Source organism: Bombina bombina, chromosome 11 (assembly GCF_027579735.1).
Source record: "Bombina bombina isolate aBomBom1 chromosome 11, aBomBom1.pri, whole genome shotgun sequence".
Taxonomy (NCBI): domain Eukaryota; kingdom Metazoa; phylum Chordata; class Amphibia; order Anura; family Bombinatoridae; genus Bombina; species Bombina bombina.
Window position 1 is genome coordinate 166,075,659 of NC_069509.1, and position 19,950 is coordinate 166,095,608.

A 19,950-nucleotide genomic window follows, 5' to 3' on the forward strand; every position below is an offset into this window, starting at 1 on the left:
TACTTGACGCACCTGTTTTTGACGTGTTTTTTTTATAAATAAGAGCATTGTATGTGGATCCACGGCAGCAATGTCTGGCGAGCATATTGATGCCTGCGAACGCACCGAGATTGACGCTTTGATAAATAAGCCCCCATATGTTTTACGATTTTAAAAAAACTGTTAAATGTAAATAACTTTTGGTATGTTTTATCAAATGTCCTGAAAATTTTAGAATATATTTGAATAGATAGATTAATGTATTGTGGGACGTTTGGGGAAAATTGGTTAACATCTAAGTTAAATTTTGTACGTTAAGCCACATTAAGCTCCCCAAAAAGCAAGCTTAATGTTATTCATTTGCCTTATGGGAAACAAAAATCCATGAAACTTCTAGGATAGGTTTGGAAAGTAACAAACTGAGTTTGTGCCAAGTTTCAAGGCAATTGATTGAAGTTTAGGTGAATTTTGGTAAATTAAGCTGCTTACATTTCGGGGCATATGTATCAAGATCTGTCGGACCTGATCCGACAGTGCGGATCAGGTCCGACAGACCTCGCTGAATATGGCGAGCAATACACTCGCCATATTCAACATTGTACCAGCAGCTCACAAGAGCTGCTGGTGCAACGCCGCCCCCTGCAGACTCGCGGCCAATCAGCCTCCAACAGGGGGGTGTTAATCAACCCGATCGTACTTGATCGGGTTGATTTCCGGCAATGTCTGTCCGCCTGCTCAGAGCAGGCGGACAGGTTATGGAGCAGCGGTCTTTGTGACCGCTGCTTCATAACTGCTGTTTCTGGTGAGCCCGCAGGCTCGCCAGAAACACGGGGCATCAACCTCCATTCGGAGCTTGATACATATGTCCCTAAATGTTTTAGGATTGTAAAAAAAATGTTAAATGCTAATAACTTTTTTAATGTTTTATCAAATTTACGGAAGTTTTCAGAATATGTTTGAATAGATAGAATAATGTATTGTGAGAAGTTTGGGGGGAAATGGTTAAGATCTAAGTTCAATTTTGTACGTTAAGCCACATTAAGCTCCCCAAAAAACAAGCTTAATGTCACTAATTTGCCTTGTAGGAAACCAAAATCCATGAAACTTCTAAGATAGGTTTGGAAAGTGACTTGTGCCAAGTTTGAAGGCAATTGATTGAAGTTTAGGTGAATTTTGGTACATTAAGCTCTTTTTACATTAAGCTGCTTACATTAAGAGGGGTAGTTATCAACACGTCTACTTTACCTGCCTTTGCCGGTCCAATACGCCCACCTAAGCTCGCCTACCATCGCCGCCGCGGACCTGAATACGTTCACCAAAGTTATCAAAAAAGCTGTCAAAAAGCCGTGCACCAAGTACGGGGCGATGAGCAGCGGACTGTGATAGTTATCACTCATCCGATCTCGCTGCTCTTCGGCTTTTTGACAGCTTTATTGATACCCCTGTTCCGATCAGCCAATAGAATGCAAGCTCATTCTGATTGGCTGATTGGATCAGCCAATCGGATTGAACTTCAATCTGATTGGCTGATTCAATCAGCCAATCAGATTTTTCCTACCTTAATTCCGATTGGCTGATAGAATTCTATCAGCCAATCGGAATTGAAGGGACGCCATCTTGGATGACGTCCCTTAAAGGAACCTTCATTTGTCGTTAGTCCGTCGGGGAAGAAGGATGTTCCGCGTCAGCGGGATGAAGATAGATCCGGAAGAAAGAAGATTGAAGATGCCGCTTGGAAGATGACATCGCCCGGTTGGAAGACCTCTTCAGCGCCGCCTGGATGATGACTTCATCAGATGGTAGACTTCTTCAGCGTCCCTTGGATGATGACTTCTGCCGCTCCCGATCTCCTCTTTGGTTCCATCGGTGGTCGGCTGGCTGAAGACGACTCAAGGTAGGATGATCTTCAGGGGGGTAGTGTTAGGTTTATTTAAGGGGGGGTTGGGTTAGATTAGGGGTATGTGGTTGGTGGGTTTTAATGTTGGGGGGGGTTGTATTTTTATTTTACAGGCAAAAGAGCAGAATTCTTTGGGGCATGCCCCGCAAAAGGCCATTTTAAGGGCTGGTAAGGTAAAAGAGCTGGTAACTTTTTAATTTAGAATAGGGTAGGGCATTTTTTTATTTTGGGGGGCTTTGTTATTTTATTAGGGGGCTTAGATTAGGTGTAAGTAGCTTAAAATTGTTGAAATATTTTTTAAATGTTTGTAACTTATTTTTTTTAGTTTTTGTAACTTAGCTTTTTTATTTTTTGTACTTTAGTTAGTTTATTTTATTTTATTTAATTGTAGTTATTTGTAGCTAATTAATTTAATTAATTTAATGATAGTGTAGTGTTAGGTTTAATTGTAACTTAGGTTAGGATTTATTTTACAGGTAATTTTGTATTTCTTTTAGCTAGGTAGTTATTAAATAGTTAATAACTATTTAATAACTATTCTAACTAGCTAAAATAAATACAAAGTTACCTGTAAAATAAATATAAATCATAAAATAGCTACAATGTAATTATTAATTATATTGTAGCTATCTTAGGGTTTATTTTACAGGTAAGTATTTAGTTTTAAATAGGAATAATTAATTTAATGATAGTGTAGTGATAGGTGTAATTTTAACTTAGGTTAGTTTTTATTTTACAGGTAAATTTATCTTTATTTTAGCTAGGTAGCTATTAAATAGTTAATAACTATTTAATAGCTATTGTACCTAGTTAAAATAAATTGAAAGATGCCTGTAAAATAAAAATAAATCCTAAAATAGCTACAATATAATTATTATTTATATTGTAGCTATATTAGGGTTTATTTTAAAGGTAAGTATTTAGTTTTAAATAGGATTAATTTAGTTAATAAGAGAAATATTATTTAGATTTATTTAATTAATATTTAAGTTAGGGGGGTGTTAGGGTTAGTGTTAGACTTAGGTTTAGGGGTTAATAATTTTATTATAGTGGTGGCGGTGTAGGGGGGGCAGGATAGGGGTTAATAAATTTATTATAGGTGGCGACGGTGTAGGGGGGGCAGATTAGGGGTTAATAAGCTTGATATAGGTTGCGGCGGGGTCCGGGAGTGGCGGTTTAGGGGTTAAACTATTTATTTTGTTGCAGCGAGGTCCGGGATCCGCAGGATAGGGTTTAATAACCTTATTATAGGTGGCGACGGTATAGGGGGGCAGGATAGGGGTTAATAGGTATAATGTAGGTGGCGGCGGGGTCCGGGAGCGGCGGTTTAGGGGTTAACATATTTATTATAGTGGCGGTGGGCTCCGGGAGCAGCGGTTTAGGGGGTAATAACTTTATTTAGTTGCCGCGGTGTAGGGGGGACAGATTAGGGGTGTTTAGACTCGGGGTACATGTTAGGGTGTTACGTGTAGACAGCTCCCATAGGAATCAATGGGATGTCTGGCAGCAGCGAACATGAACTTTCGCTATGGTCAGACTCCCATTGATTTCTATGGGATCCGCCGCCTCTAGGGCGGCGGTTTGAAAACCAGGTACGCTGGGCCGGAAAAGTGCCGAGCGTACCTGCTAGTTTTTTGATAACTAGCAAAAGTTGTCAGATAGTGCCGCACTTGTGTGCGGAACATCTGGAGTGACGTAAGAATCGATCTGTGTCGGACTGAGTCCGGCGGATCGAAGCTTACGTCACTAAATTCTTCTTTTGCCGGTATCTAGGGCTTGATAACTAAGGCAAATCAGCCTCGCCACAAATACGCTGTGGAATTCCAGCGTATTTGAGGTTGACGGCTTGATAACTAGAGGCCTAAATGTTTTAGGATCGTAAAAAAATAGTTAAATGCGAATAACTTTTGGTATGCTTTATCAAATTTCCTGAAATTTTAAGAATATGTTTGAATAGATAGATTAATGTATTGTGGCAAGTTTGGGGGAAATTGGTTAACATCTAAGTCCAATTTTGTAGATTAAGCCACATTATGCTCCCCAAAAAACAAGCTTAAAGGGCCATTACACCCACATTTTTTCTTTCATGATTTAGAAAGAGAATGCATTTTTAAACATATTTCTAATTTACTTCTATTATCTAATTTGTTTTATTCTCTTGATATTATTTGCTGAAAAGCATATCTAGATATGCTCAGTAGCTGCTGATTGGTTGCAGCACATATAAGTCTCATGTGATTGGCTCACCCATGTGCATTGCTTTTCCTTCAAATAAGGATATCTCAAAAATGAAGCAAAATAAATAATAGAAGTAAATTGTAATGTTGTTTAAATTTGTATGTTCTATCTGAATCATGAAAGAAAGATTTTGGGTTTAGTGGCCCTTTAATGTCACTAATTTGCCTTGTGGGAAACCAAAATCCATGAAACTTCTAGGATAGGTTTGGGAAGTGACAAACTGAGTTTGTGCCAAGTTTCAATGCAATTGTTAGATGTTTAGGTGAATTTTGGCACATTAACCCCTTAATGACCGGACCATTTTTCAATTTTCTTACCCTTAATGACAATGGCTATTTTTACATTTCTGCAGTGTTTGCGTTTAGCTGTAATTTTCCTCTTACTCGTTTACTGTACCCACACATATTATATACAGTTTTTCTCGTCATTAAATGGACTTTCTAAAGATACCATTATTTTCATCATATCTTATAATTTACTAAAAAAAAATGATAAAATATGAGGAAAAAATGGAAAAAAACACACTTTTTCTAACTTTGACCCCCAAAATCTGTTACACATCTACAATCACCAAAAAACACCCATGCTAAATAGTTTATACATTTTGTCCTGAGTTTAGAAATACCCAATGTTTACACGTTCTTTGCTTTTTTTTTGCAATTTATGGGACAATAAATACAAGTAGCACTTTAGGTTTCCCACTGAAATTATTTACAAACAGCTTCTGCAATTATGGCACAAATGGTTGTAAATGCTTCTCTGGGATCCCCTTTTTTCAGAAATAACAGACTTATATGGCTTTGGGGTTGCTTTTTGGTAATTAGAAGGCAGCTAAATGCCGCTGCGCACCACAAGTGTTTTATGCCCAGGAGTGAAGGGGTTAATTAGGTAGCTTGTAGGGAGCTTGTAGGGTTAATTTTAGCTTTAGTGTAGTGTAGTAGACAACCCCAAGTATTGATCTAGGCCCATTTTGGTATATTTTATGCCACCATTTCACCGCCAAATGCGAGCAAATAAAAAAAAACTTTACATTTTTCACAATTTTAGGTTTCTCACTGAAATTATTTACAAACAGCTTGTGCTATTATGGCAGAAATTGTTGTAAAAGCTTCTCTGGGATCCCCTTTGTTCAGAAATAGCAGACTTATATGGCTTTGGCGTTGCTTTTTGGTAATTAGAAGGCCGCTAAATGCTGCTGCGCACCACACGTGAATTATGCCCAGCAGTGAAGGGGTTAAATTAGGGAGCTTGCAGGGTTAATTTTAGAGATCAGCCTCCCACCTGACACATCCCACCCCCTGATCCCTCCCAAACAGCTCTCTTCCCTCCCCCACCCCACAATTGTTCCCGCCATCTTAAGTACTGGCAGAAAGTCTGCCAGTACTAAATAACCTCCCTGATCCCCCCCTCCAGCTCTCTAACCCTCTCCCCTACCTAATTACCGCCATCTTGGGTACTGGCAGCTGTCTGCCAGTACCCAGTTTGGCCCCACAAACCAAAGTATTTTAATTTTATTTATTTTTATTTATAACTTTTATTTTTATTTTTGATTATTTCTGTAGTGTAGCAGCCCCCCCCACAATACCCCCACCCCCTCCCCCTCCCAGATTTTTTTATATGTAAAAAAAAACAAAAAAAAACGTTTTTTTCCCCTTCCTTCATTGGTGTCAGTGTGGCTAATGTGTGCACGTGCACGTGCAGGTGCACGTGCACGCACACCCCTGTGCACGCACCCTGTGCACACGCATCCCCGTGCGCGCGCGCATCGTGCACGCTTGCGCGCATCGTGCACGCGCGCACACACTCCCTCCTCCCACCCGGACAACGGCACCATCGGCACCATCGCTACCGGTGCAGAGAGGGCCACAGAGTGGCTCTCTCTGCATCGGAGGCTTGTAAAGTAGTATTGCAGGATGCCTCCATATCGAGGCATCACTGCAATACCCTCAGAGCTGCTGGAAGCGATTGTGATCACTTCCAGCACTCTGTTAGACAACTGACGTACCAGGTACGTCCATTGTCATTAACTGTTAGTTTTTGCATGACGTACCTGGTACGTCAGTTGTCATTAAGGTGTTAAAGGGCCACGAAACCCAAAATCTTTCTTTCATGATTCAGATAGAGAATAGAAATTTAAACAACATTACAATTATTTATTTTGCTTCATTTTTTTAGATATCCTTAGTTGAAGAAAAAGCAATGCACATGGTGAGCCAATCACACAAGGCTTCTATGTGCAGCAACCAATCAGCAGCTACTGAGCATATCTAGATATGCTTTTCAGCAAATAATATCAAGAGAATAAAACAAATTAGATAATATAAGTAAATTAGAAAGATGTTTAAAATTGCATTCTCTGTCTAAATCATTAAGCTCTTTTTACATTAAAGGGACAGTCTACACCAGAATTGTTATTGTTTTAAAAGATAGATAATCCCTTTATTACCCATTCCCCAGTTCTGCATAACCAACACAGTTATATTAATATACTTTTAACCTCTGTGATTATCTTGTATCTAAGCCTCTGCAAACTGTCCCTTTATTTCAGTTTTTTTTACAAAATTGCAGTTTAGCCAATCAGTGCCTGCTCTCAGATAACTTCACGTGCATGAGCACAGTGTTATCTATATGAAACACGTGAACTAACGCCCTCTAGTGGTGAAAAACTGTTAAAATGCATTCTGAAAAGAGGTGGCCTTCAAGGTCTAAGACATTAGCATATGAACCTCCTAGGTTAAGCTTTCAACTAAGAATACCAAGAGAACAAAGCAAAATTGGTGATAAAAATAAATTGGAAAATTGTTTAAAATTACATGCTGTATCTGAATCATGAAAGTTTATTTTGGCCTAGACTGTCCCTTTAAGCTGCTCACATTAATGTTTTAGGATTGTAAAAAAATAGTTAAATGTGAATAACTTTTGGTATGTTTTATCAAATGTCCTGAAATTTTCAGAATATGTTTGAATAGATAGATTAATGTATTGTGAGAAGTTTGGGGGAAATTGGTTAACATCTAAGTTTAATTTTGTACGTTAAGCCACATTAAGCTCCCCAAAAAATAAGCTTTGTGGAAAACCAAAATCCATGAAACTTCTAGGATAGGCTTGGATAGTGGAAATCTTGGGTTGTGCAAAATGATGCATCAATTGATTAACATTTGGACACTTTTTTACTCATTAAGCCACATTAAGCTCCCCAAAAAACAAGCTTAATGTCACTCATTTGCCTTGTGGGACACCAAAATCCATGAAACTTCTAGGATAGGCTTGGATAGTGGAAATCTTGGGTTGTGCAAAATGATGCATCAATTGATTAACATTTGGACACTTTTTTACTCATTAAGCCACATTAAGCTCCCCCAAAAAAAAAAACTTAATGTCACTCATTTGCCTTGTGGGACACCAAAATCCATGAAACTTCTAGGATAGGTTTGGAAAGGGAAAAACTGAGTTTGTGCCACGTTTCAAGGCAATTGATTGAAGTTTTGGTGAATTTTGGTACATTAAGCTCTTTTTACATTAAGCTGCTCACATTAAATGTTTTAGGATTGTAAAAAAATTGTTAAATGCGAATAACTTTTGGTACGTTTTATCAAATTTCCTAAAATTTTCAGAATATGTTTGACTAGATAGATTAATGTATTGTGAGAAGTTTGGGGGGAAATGGTTAAGATCTAAGTTCAATTTTGTACGTTAAGCCACATTAAGCTCCCCAAGAAACAAGCTTAATGTCACTCATTTGCCTTGTGGGAAACCAAATACCATGAAACTTCTAGGATAGGTTTGGAAAGTGACAAACTGAGTTTGTGCCAAGTTTCAAGGCAATTGATCAATGTTTAGGTGAATTTTGGTACATTAAACTCTTTTTACATTAAGCTGCTCACATTAAATGTTTTAGGATTGTAAAAAAATAGTTAAATGTGAATAACTTTTGGTACGTTTTATCAAATGTCCTGAAATTTTCAGGATATGTTTGAATCGCTAGATTAATGTATTGTGGTAAGTTTGGGGGAAATTGGTTAACATCTAAGTTTAATTTTGTACGTTAAGCCACATTAAGCTCCCCAAAAAACAAGCTTAATGTCACTCATTTGCCTTGTGGAATTCCAAAATCCATGAAACTTCTAGGATAGGCTTGGATAGTGGAAATCTTGTGTTGTGCAAAATTATGCAGCAATTGATTAACATTTTGCCACTTTTTTACTCATTAAGCTACATTAAGCCATTTTCACATTAGGATGTCCCTATATCCAAATAAATTATTTTAAAAAAATTATTAGGGTAGATTCATAGCTGCCAAGGGGTGGTTGTAAATACATGATCATCAATGAAATTCATTAAGACTCGCTTCTCCTTTCCTTTCCAGTAATTAGTTAGTGGCCCATTCCTGCAATAACATTAATAGTTGTGTTAAGTGTTCCAGTATATGGTATTCTGTACATTAAACAAGAACAGCAAGCAGTGTAGAAAAGCAACAATTACAGCCAAAACACTCTTGCTAAATGGGTGATATAAATGTGTGTGATTGTAAAACCTGTGTGCATCTGCTTTATTGGGGTACAGTTCTCTCGCTGGTAAAAAGAGTCATAAATGAACGAGGGCCTGGGTGGTATTGGGTTTTTTCACCTAAACTATATTGCCTAATGGTTGTCTCACTGTTTTAATGCTCATTTTTCTAATTTTTATTTCTCTTTATTTTCCTTTATTTTTTTCAAATAGAAAAATAACAATAAATGTTCATTACAAACATTATGGGCCAGAATACACATGGCACACTATTATTATTTTTTTTTCTGCTAGCACACTAACTTCCCTAAAAGTAAACTGCTTACACGGACGAGTTAGTGCCTGTATTTCAATCTGAAAGTAAAAAGTTAGCGCACGAGCGAAACCCAATGCACACTAAATTCAGGACTTCCGATATCTTGACGGCATAAACTTTTCTCCCCATAGAAAAGGTAGTTATGAAAATTTTACATTACAATTTTCTTCACATAGAAGAAAATTGTCTTTTTATTTTATATATATATATATATATATATATATATATATAAATAGCTGTTTACAAATAAAAAAAAAAATATTTTAAGTGGAGAACATAGGAATGTTATATTCAAAACACATTATAACATATTCAAATGAAATAGAATTTTGTTTTCAAGTTTAAAGGTATTTGACTGGAGATGGCTAAAAAATGTATATGTATATACAGGCAGTCCTCGGGTTATAGACATCCGACTTAAGTACAACTCGTACTTACAAACAGAGAAAATAGAGCTTTATCGACAATTCTTCTTTCCAGGATAATCCAAAATACTGAAAATCCAATTGTCACAAGGACAGAAAGTGATGTGAAATTTTCTGAACAGGGGCACAGATAGCAAAACCAACTTTTCCCTATGCTATCCAAAACAAAAAAAAATGTTTGGCTAGAGTTTCACCTAAAAAAAGTGCCTGTTCCAACTTACATACAAATTCAACTTAAGAACAAACCTAAAGTCCCTATCTTGTACGTAACCCGGGGACTGCCTGTATATATATATATATATATAAACATATTTACACATATAAACACATAAATACACATGTATATACATATACACACACACATATATATATATATACATATATACAGTATATATATATATATATATACACATCTTTAGACATATATATATATATATATATATATATATATACAGTATATATATATATATATATACATATATGTGTGTGTGTAAAAAAAACTAACACTCATCACTCACGTATTAGACAAACAGCGATAAATCTAAAGGTATATATATATATATATATATATATATATATATATATATATATATATATATATATATATACTTTATAGCCCTTTCCAGCCGAATAAATTTAACTCTTATAAAAAAATATATATTTTCATATTTATAGGAAAGCTTTTAATCCAAAACTGTGTATATGAGTGTAACTCTTTATTATAATGTGCTTTTCATGTTTGGTGAAGATTTTTTTTAACCCTTACACTTTACACAAGTTCTTGAGTCCCAGCAAATTTGGTTTGCATTTAAGCGCACCCATTTACTTTCAACTTGTAATATGCGCTAGTTAGTGCGGTCAGGATATTGCTAATCACGCCCCATGCTAACAGTAGCGTGCCACTTGTAATCTAGCCCTATATGTAATCATTTCAATATAAATTGTAAAACAACATCCATTAATTTCCTGTATTGTACCTATAGTAATGATCATCTATCTATCATCTATCTATCTATATATCTATCTCTCTTTCATCCAGAGGCGTAACTAGAAACCACAGGGCCCAGGTGCAAGAATCTAAGAAGGGCCCCCCCACCCCCCAAAAAAAAGAAGTGAATTTGATACATATATTTTTTTATTTTTTTTTACATTTAACACAGAAATAAATGTGAATCAGATTATATGTCTGCAAAAGGAGGTACCCTGTGCCCACAGTCCGTGAGATGGTCTGACCCCCTATTACTGTATATAAAGACGCTGTTTAACCCACCAGTACTGTATATAGTGAGTCAGTGACACAGTCTGTAATCTGCCGGTGAGATGGCTGGCCTGACCCTACCCGCCCCAGCACTTTATAAAGTGACCACAGTAGTCTGTGACATAGTTCAGCCCCCCGTACTGTATATAGTGGTACTGTATAGACTGACTCTGTTTACTCCACCCCCCCATGCTGTAGTAACAAGGTCTGTAATTTGCTGGTTCCACAAACATACACACACACATACATGCATAAATACACACACAGTCACATACATACTTTACATACACATATAAACACACACACACATAAACACCAATGGGTAAAACAGAAACACTAACCCCTGTAGTCAGAGACACTAGTGAAGCATCAAATCACACTCACATGATATCAGTGCAGGCAGTGGCAGGTCAACGTTTTTTATTGTTAATTTGTTTTAAAAAAAATTTAAGCTGGGCCCCCACCCTTGCGACCTCTGCACCCCCTGTAGTTTCGCCCATGCTTTCATCTATCTTTCTATCTATCTAAAACTATCTATCATCTATCATCTATTATCTATCTATCATCTATCTATCTCTCTATCTATCTATCTATCTATCTATCTATCTATCATCTATCTATCTATCTATTATCTATATATCTATCTATCTATCCTCTCAGCTTGTCTCATCTGTCTATACATTGTTTTACAGAGGCCACTTCCTTCACATTGGTAGAAGACTATGTGTACTTTTATAGTTACAGTTATGCACTGGAAAAACTCATTAATCGTGTATATGACAGATTTCCCTGTGGAGTCCGACAATATACTTCAATAAGGGTTGGCAATTCAGGTAAATATAACACCAATGAAAACATCTATGCATCATTTTTTACTACTGGTTTAATGTACATTTTGTATCTCTCTTTGGGTGCATTTAGAAAATATTGCAATAAAGTAAAAATATTTAAAAGATTTTATACTGAAAAAATAAAAATGTACAGAAGTGCACATGGGAAATCCAATTCTACACACCAAATAAAGTGTAAATGTCCTTATTGCGCATGACGATGTCACATGTGTTGCATTTTCCTGATAATGTACTAATAGGGTATATACAGTCCTTACAAATGTGTTGTCCAATCAAAGGCCTGTTAAACGGAGAGTCTACACCAGAATTTTTATTGTTTAAAAAGCTAGATAATACCTTTATTACCCATTTCCCAGTTTTGCATAACCAACACTGTTATATAATTTTTTTACATCTGTGATTACCTTGTATCTAAGCTTCTGCAGACTGTACCCTTATTTTAGTTATTTTGACAGACTTGCCTTTTAGACAATCAGTGCTGACTCCTAGGTAACTTCAAGTGCATGAGCACAATGTTATCTATATGGCAAACATTAACTAATGCCCTCTAGTTGTGAAAAAAAATTCAAAATGCATTCAGATAAGAGGCGGCCTTCAAGGGCTAAGGAATTAGCATATGAGCCTCCTAGGTTTAGCTTTCAACTAAAAATACCAAGAGAACAAAGCAAAATTGATTATAAAAGTACTTTGGAAAGTTGTTTAAAATTACATGCCCTATCTGAATCATGAAATATTTTTTTTACTAGACTGTCCCTTTAAATACAGTAAAAATATAACAAATTAACAAATGCATACTAAAAAAAACAATGCAAAGAGAATGCCGTTACATTTAATTCAAATGATCAGTTGATTTTTTTTCTGAAGAATTTCAGTTTGCTATTTTCCCCTATCCACTGTATCACATGACAACTGTAAACCAATCACAGACCCATTTACTTATGTGAGATGTGAACTCTTTCTCTTTAACAAAGGATACCAGAAGAACAAAGATAATGGAAGTAAATTGGTATTTTTTTTTTGTTATGTTGAAAGTGCTCATCAATCAGTAACACCTTTTATACAAATAAATGGTCATTTGAAGTCACTCTTGACTATAATAATCAACCTAATAATGAGTCATAAGTATCTTATTTACTCAATAAATAAAAATTTCAAGTGGATCTTAAGCATTATTTAAAGGTAAGGCAATGGCCTCCTTTTATGAAATGTCGGATGGACACTGCATCACGGCGAGTGGCCAGCATCTGCTGCCAACAGTAATCATTGCATAAGCAAATGTTTGTCAGCCACACCCCCGGCTCTTATGCAACCAATCACAGAAGAGAAGTGCTTTTCAATCATCCTGGTAACACATGACCAGGAAAATTTAACTCTATACCACTGAGGGGGTGGAGTGGCTAAGAAGCAGTTCTATTGTGTAAACCTGCATCATTAGGAATCCAAAGTTGCAATCCCTACTTGATAAATGGAGCCCAATGTGTGTAGGGAACCACTCTTTATGGGGAACCCATGTCATCAGATAATTTGTACAGGACACAGATTAAAACAAGAAATACTAAATATATCAACATCAAAAAAACATTCTTCCCCTTAAATCAATTATTGTCATTGGATACATTACTGCAAATGAAAGATCAGCAAACTTGCTGATGTAGAATCTGGCATCCAAAATGCAAACTTTCTATTTTTATGAGATATATTTTTTCAGACTCAATTAGTAAAGCATATGGTATAGCTTTGTCATCTAAAGTCCCTTGCCATGGTGGGCATGGTGAGTGTAACATGCTAAAAGACGTTATATGTATTTTCAATTGGACACTAAGAGGTTGTTAAAAATCTATTGTACGATTTTTATCATTATGTTCTCGCCTGTGAGTAAGCACTTTTTTGATTTATCCCAATCACAGTCCAAAAAAATGGAGGGCTAGATTGCAAGTGGAACGCTAAATTATCGCAAATTTGCCCGTTTGCGGGCACCCAATAATTTATCAGCCATTACAAGTGGCTGGTTTTTGCTACCACAAGCTTGCAGTGGCAATTAGAGCTTATAAAATTAACCATAGACCAGATCTCTGGTTAATTTGATAAATCTGCCCCAAATGGCCCCAAAATGCTAGTGTAGATTATTAAAAAATAAAGATGGCAGCATTTTTATTTTTTAATAAATTGACTGCACTAAGCAGTATTTTGGGATTAAAGTTGGTGAGGTGAAAAAAAACGGCACTGAAAAGTGCCTTTACAATATGATCTATGGGAACTGTGTGTTCTAAGTAAATATATATGTATATGCTGATATACATATATATTTATGTGTTAATATGTGTGTGTATACACATTTTAACACATAAATATATGTATGTCAGCATATATTTATATTTGCTGCCAATTTGCTGGTGCTGAAATTATGGTACTGTCTCTGACAGTATCAGAACAACGCTCTTATAGGAAACATAGAAACATAGAAACATAGATATTGACGGCAGATAAGAGCCATAGGCCCAGCAAGTCTGCCCGACCTTACCTAACAGTATAAACTTATCTAGTTCGTAGGATAGCCCTATGCTTGTCCCATGCATTTTTAAAGTCCCCCACAGTGTTTGTTGCTACTACCTCTTGAGGAAGTTTATTCCATAAATCAATCACTCTTGCTGTAAAGAAGTGCTTCCTCAAGGAGCCTATGGAAGCACGCTCTCGTGAGCTCAATGCTTCCCAGTGATGCGAACGTGAGGTGCGCTGGTATTGCACAGTGGAGCGCTAATATTGCTATTATTAAAGCGATATTTAGCGCTCCACTTATAATCTGGCCCAGACTGTTTTCAATATGGTGTTATGCATTTTAACACATTTGTTCATTCAAATTTTTAATGTTTGCACAACATTTTAACATTTGTTTAATGTAATAGCATTTCTAATGCTATATTTAAATGTAATATTCAATTCAAATTTTTCTAATTCGAATATTGCATAGTTCAAATCAAAGTACACAATATTAGATTTAGAAAAATTTGAATCAATATATATTTTAATAGTATTTCTAATGCTATGTAATATTCAAATTATGCAATATTAGTAATATAAACTTCTGAATTAATATATTTGTATCTATTATGTATCAATTTGCTAAATTCACTACCACATAAACTAAATGAACATGGATATTCGATCTAATTATATACATTTGAAAGTAATATTCGGAAACCGGAAATAAAATTTGATTAACAAATTTTAAAGGATTTTAGTTCTTTTCAACATTTGATTGTCCAAAACGAATGTCCCCAGAACAAAATTAACTTTCACTATATTCGCTCAATCCTATTTTATAGTTATAGAGTTTTTTTTAGAGGATTGTTTTTTTTCAGTGATGGCAGCCTTACTAAAAAAACATTTTGCAATGGGGTCACTTCAAGTTTATGGGTCTGCATTGTGTTTAGACATAATTGTCATATAGAGGCTAAAGGAACTTCAGTTACAATACATTTTGATTCGGGGACAAGCCAGTTATGGTTAGGATTAATTAACCTTTGTAGGACTAAGTCAACTGCAGTTCAAGTTAACTGTCATTTGGTAGTGTGGACGCTACCTTTAGTATCGACTGTAGTGGGGGGTTGCTGTTATGGATAAAGGAGTATAACACAAATATAATTAAGTAGGTAGTAGTTTTGTCGTGACTAGGGTCATCAGCTCCTTACTGGGCTGGTCACAGTGACCACCCACAAAGAGTCAATCTATTCTGATGACCCAAACATTATGTTGCTATAATTGCATGCGTCTTTTGTGGCACAGCCATAAGATTGGAGCCACTGCATATAATATAGCATATAGATCCGTTTTTAGAGAGTAAAAGGAAGTGTAGCTGACTTCCATGTGAATCTTCAGGTTCTTCCTGTATTCATTTAATCTAATTACCACTGATTAGAGGATTTCTAGCATATTTTATGATATTCTTTTCAATAGGATACACACTATTCACAAATACATAGGGTACATTTGTAAACATCACTTTATAATACAGAAAGTATAAATACTTTATATTATGGTTCTTAAAGGAATAGGAAAGTCACAATTAAACTTGTGTTATTCCTATAATGCATGTAATTGTAAGGTACTTTTAAGTTCACTTCTATTTTAACATATATTTTTTCTCTTGGCATATTATGTTGAAAACATATCATACACTTTTGGGTGCTAGTTAGTGATTGGTGGCTAAACACATTTCTTTCTTGCCATTATGTGACACGGTATGATGTTTAACCCTTTTTAAGGACTATGTACTTTTTGCCTACCTATTTTGGCACAGAAGGGGTTTGGGTAGTTAACATTTTTAGTCTGTTATGGGTATTAGATACTTTTTGTTTTACTTTTTTTCTTGTCATTGGCTCAGCAGATGTTTTCAGCTTGCTTCCAAAATTGCGGCTTTGTAGCTGATTTTAACGATCTGGTTAACCTATTTGCAGGAGTTAAGCACACAGTTTTATGCAATCAATAATAATAATATAGCGCACAACCTCGAACTTAAAGGGACAGTCTAGTATAAATAAAACTTTCATTATTCAGATAGGACTTTTAATTTTAATCAACTTTCCAATTTACTTTTATCATCAAATTTGCTTTTTTCTCTTGGTATTCTTAGTTTAACCTAAACATAGGTAGGCTCATATGCTAATTTCTAAGCCTTTGAGGGCTGCCTCTTATCACATGATTTTTAAATCTCTTTTCAACACAAAGAGACAGAAGTACACGTGGGCTATATAGATATTACACTGTGTTCAGGCACAGGGGGTTATTTAAGATCTAGCACAATACAATGCTAAATTTAAGACAATAGATAATAAACAGTCACAGTCATGTGATCAGGGGGCTGGAAGAAGGTTCCTAGATACAAGGTAATCACAAAGGTAAAAAGTATATTAATATAACTGTGTTGGTTATGCAAAACTGGGGAATTGGTAATAAAGGGATTATCTATATTTTAAAACAGTAACATGGTAGACTGTCCCTTTAATCGGCTTGCGGCACTGATAACAGGTATTATTATTACCCAACTCAATGGTACTCATTTTACTGACCAGGATCAAACCTGCAACCCTTGGGTTGCCACAAATTTCTGTAACAGTGCATTAGCACGATGAGCTATCTGTCCGGCTTAATATTACAGAAATAAAATTCTCTAACATATTACAGCATTTCCCTTTTGCACTTGTATATCCCTTTTTAAAGTCAACATTAAACTTCTATAATTTAGATAGAGAATACAGTCAATTGATTGAAATTGACTTTGTTTTCTTGATATCCTTTGTGTAAGAGCATACCATGATAGTGCACAAATATTGGCAGCAGTGTTTTAAACACTTCCAAACCTTTTACCATATGAAGCTCAAGACCCATACACACTCATGAAACAAAGAAACATAGGGGTAGATTTATCATATATAGCTATAGCGAATCACGTCCGCTTAACATCGCTAAATGCCGAAAGCATACGCTGTCAGCATTTAACATTGCACAAGCAGTTTTTGTGAAATGAAGCCCCCTGCACATTTGCGGCCAATCGCCCGCTAGCAGGTGGTGTCAATCATTCCGATCGGATCGGGATGATTGCAGTCAGCAACCTAAAAGGTGGCAGAGAAGTTAATGACCGCTGCTTCTTAACTTATGTTTCAATTGGACATGAAACTTTGGGCGTAAAAAGCAGCATCCACTGCTTAAAGGGAGACTGAACCCAAATTTTTTCTTTCGTGATTCAGATAGAGCAGGAAATTTTAAGCAACTTTCTAATTTTCTCCTATTATCAAATTGTCTTCATTCTCTTGCTATCTTTATTTGAAATGCAAGAATGTAAGTTTAGATGCCGGCCCATTTTTGGTGAACAACCTGGGTTGTTCTTGCTGATTGGTGGATAAATTCATCCACCAATAAAAAAGTACTGTCCAGACATCTGAACCAAAAAAGCTTAGATGCCCTCTTTTTCAAATACAGATATCAAGAGAACCAAGAAAAATTAATAATAGAAGTAAATTAAAAAGTTGCTTTAAAATGGCATGCTTTATCTGAATCACAAAAGAAAAACATTGGGTTCAGTGTCCCTTTAATAAATCTACCCCATTGAATTTGACAGTAGATAAGAAGCAAAAGGCCCATCAAGTCTACCCATGAGCCTACCTAGAAATGTTCTTAAACAAAGGATATTCCAATTACAAATTGTACCAAAAGAAATGTAATAATAAAAGTCAGCTGGGAAATTTTAGGATTTTTTTGTACGCTCTTTCATTTAATTTTTACTTTCACGCCCTTTAAATTTTTCAGTTCTAAGAACATTAGGGGAAATGCATTCCTGTGTATTGTGTACTTTATTATCTATCTTTTTTATTACTGCACATATGTACTAAAGTATTCAACTTATTTTAGATGTTTTTGAAAATGTTGTCAGCACAAAGGAAAGTTTTATGAACAACCTTTACAACTACTACAACTGGCAATATTATTATGAAATGAACAATTACTCATATAATAAATGCAATGCGTCATTGTTGCTTGGGATCAAAAGGGCATTGGAGATATCCCCTTCTGGAAGCTTTATTTTGGTTTTAAGCAGTGGTTCCATAGCCGACGGCAATGACACTGCACTCTTGGATGAGATATATAATTTAATAGCCGAAAAGCAATCGCAGGTAAGGGGAACATATTCTAAACTTTATTTTATACATAGTTATATGATTTATAGTTGTTGATGATAATATGTTTTTCTGTTGTTTAGGTATTTTTTATGGTTTATCAATATTGCGGGATTAACTCTACGGCAAAAATATTTGATGAAATTGCATCTCAGAGTTTCGGACAGTTTTTAAGATTGGAAATGTATTCACTGACCGAGGTAAACACAAATGCAAAAGTTATCACGGTTTTTTATTGAAATTTAAAATCTGTAGTTTTATTTAGAAACTTTTCAAATTTGTCAAATTTGGGACCAGATTTTGAGTGGCGCGCTAACAGGCGTGAGCGATATCAGGTTTTTCACGGTTGTTTGAAAGTAAACACAATTGCTTGAACACAATTAAAGTTAATGTATAGTGGGATAGCTCGTCCTCAGAGCACTGTCACAAAAAAGTGTCACAAAACACATCAAAAATATACTATATAAAAAATTATTTAAAAAGAAAATATTGCACAAAAAAAGTTATAAGTTATAAGGGCGCAAAGATATGAGGTGCTAGAAAAAAAGCAGGCAAAGGGAATTAAAATATAGATACATATATACACATGTCTAAATATGAATGTGTATATACGTATATATATATATATATATATATATATATATATATATTTATGTATCTATATGTGTATATATGTATATTTACACACATATATACACATATAGACATATAAGTATATATGTACACACACACACACACACATATATATATATATATATATATATATATATATATATATGTGTGTGTGTGTGTTTGTGCATTGGAGCCCTTTGCAGTTAAGTAGATGAAAAAGCATATTTATTCAATATGAATATTTAATAAAGTGTTTAACTGTGTATTTATTGTAAATATTTCACTTTCCAATGTTCTGCACATAGCATAATATGCTCTATGTTTTTATAAATAGATATTCCTATATTTAAGTGTATATTTATATTTATATACCAATGTATAATCATCTAATGTCAGGTTACCATTATTATAACTATAAGGACATTGTTTGAGCCATGGGAATTCACTCTTTCAAATATGAGGTCCTAAGATATATTTCTTTGGTGAGGGGGTAAAGGCCTCTCAATAAAAATTGCTAGAACATCCAAAATAGAGCCAATGCTGAGATGTATTTGATATTGTTGTTATGACAATTAGCTTGCAGCTGGAAGGACACAGGCTTTCAAATAAAGAGTCTCAAGTTTGCTTATTTATTTTGGAGGCAACATAGGGATTAATATACCCCCCTGATTTTGTTCTGTATGCCTAAAGTAATTTAATTCTATTGAATTATTAGCACATTTTATTTTATAATTAATTCATTTTTATCTAATTTGTATTAGCTTATGAGACAAATGTATTTTAGAAGCTGATGTTTTAGTGACTGCAAATTCTTATATGATATATCTTCCATTCATTGTGCTTTGCAGGCCGTATTTGGCTTGGACTTGCTTCTTGCCCAACCAATTAATTCTTCAGTAAGGCTCCTGAACTTAAAGGCAAATGCATCGAGGAACCTTAGTCAAAATTTTAATGTTACAAGATCCTTAAAACATCTGCTGATTACTACAAGTGGGGATGTAAACTTCACACTTTGGGATCCTAGTGGTAAGTATGTTAATAATACAAGGAATATGTTTTTTATCCTTAAATGTTTGGCTTAGGCTAAATCAGTACATTATGGTAATTTTTCCAGCCAATGGCAATTACAATCTTAGTCTTGACAAAGCCTTATTGGGGTCTATTTATCAAGCTTGAAGCCCTGTGTTTCTGGCGAGC

The 19,950-nt window shown here is 35.2% G+C and overlaps 1 protein-coding gene across 1 annotated transcript in view; it reads left to right on the forward strand.

Annotated features, from left to right (window-relative positions):
* LOC128641725 (uncharacterized) overlaps window positions 1-19,950 on the forward strand; it is a 392,787-nt gene that overhangs the window by 331,684 nt on the left and 41,153 nt on the right. The window contains exons 38-41 of the mRNA XM_053694250.1: window positions 11,312-11,452; window positions 17,876-18,138; window positions 18,225-18,341; window positions 19,602-19,779. Coding sequence (XP_053550225.1) covers window positions 11,312-11,452; window positions 17,876-18,138; window positions 18,225-18,341; window positions 19,602-19,779 — 699 coding nt within the window. The remainder of the gene's footprint in view (window positions 1-11,311; window positions 11,453-17,875; window positions 18,139-18,224; window positions 18,342-19,601; window positions 19,780-19,950) is intronic.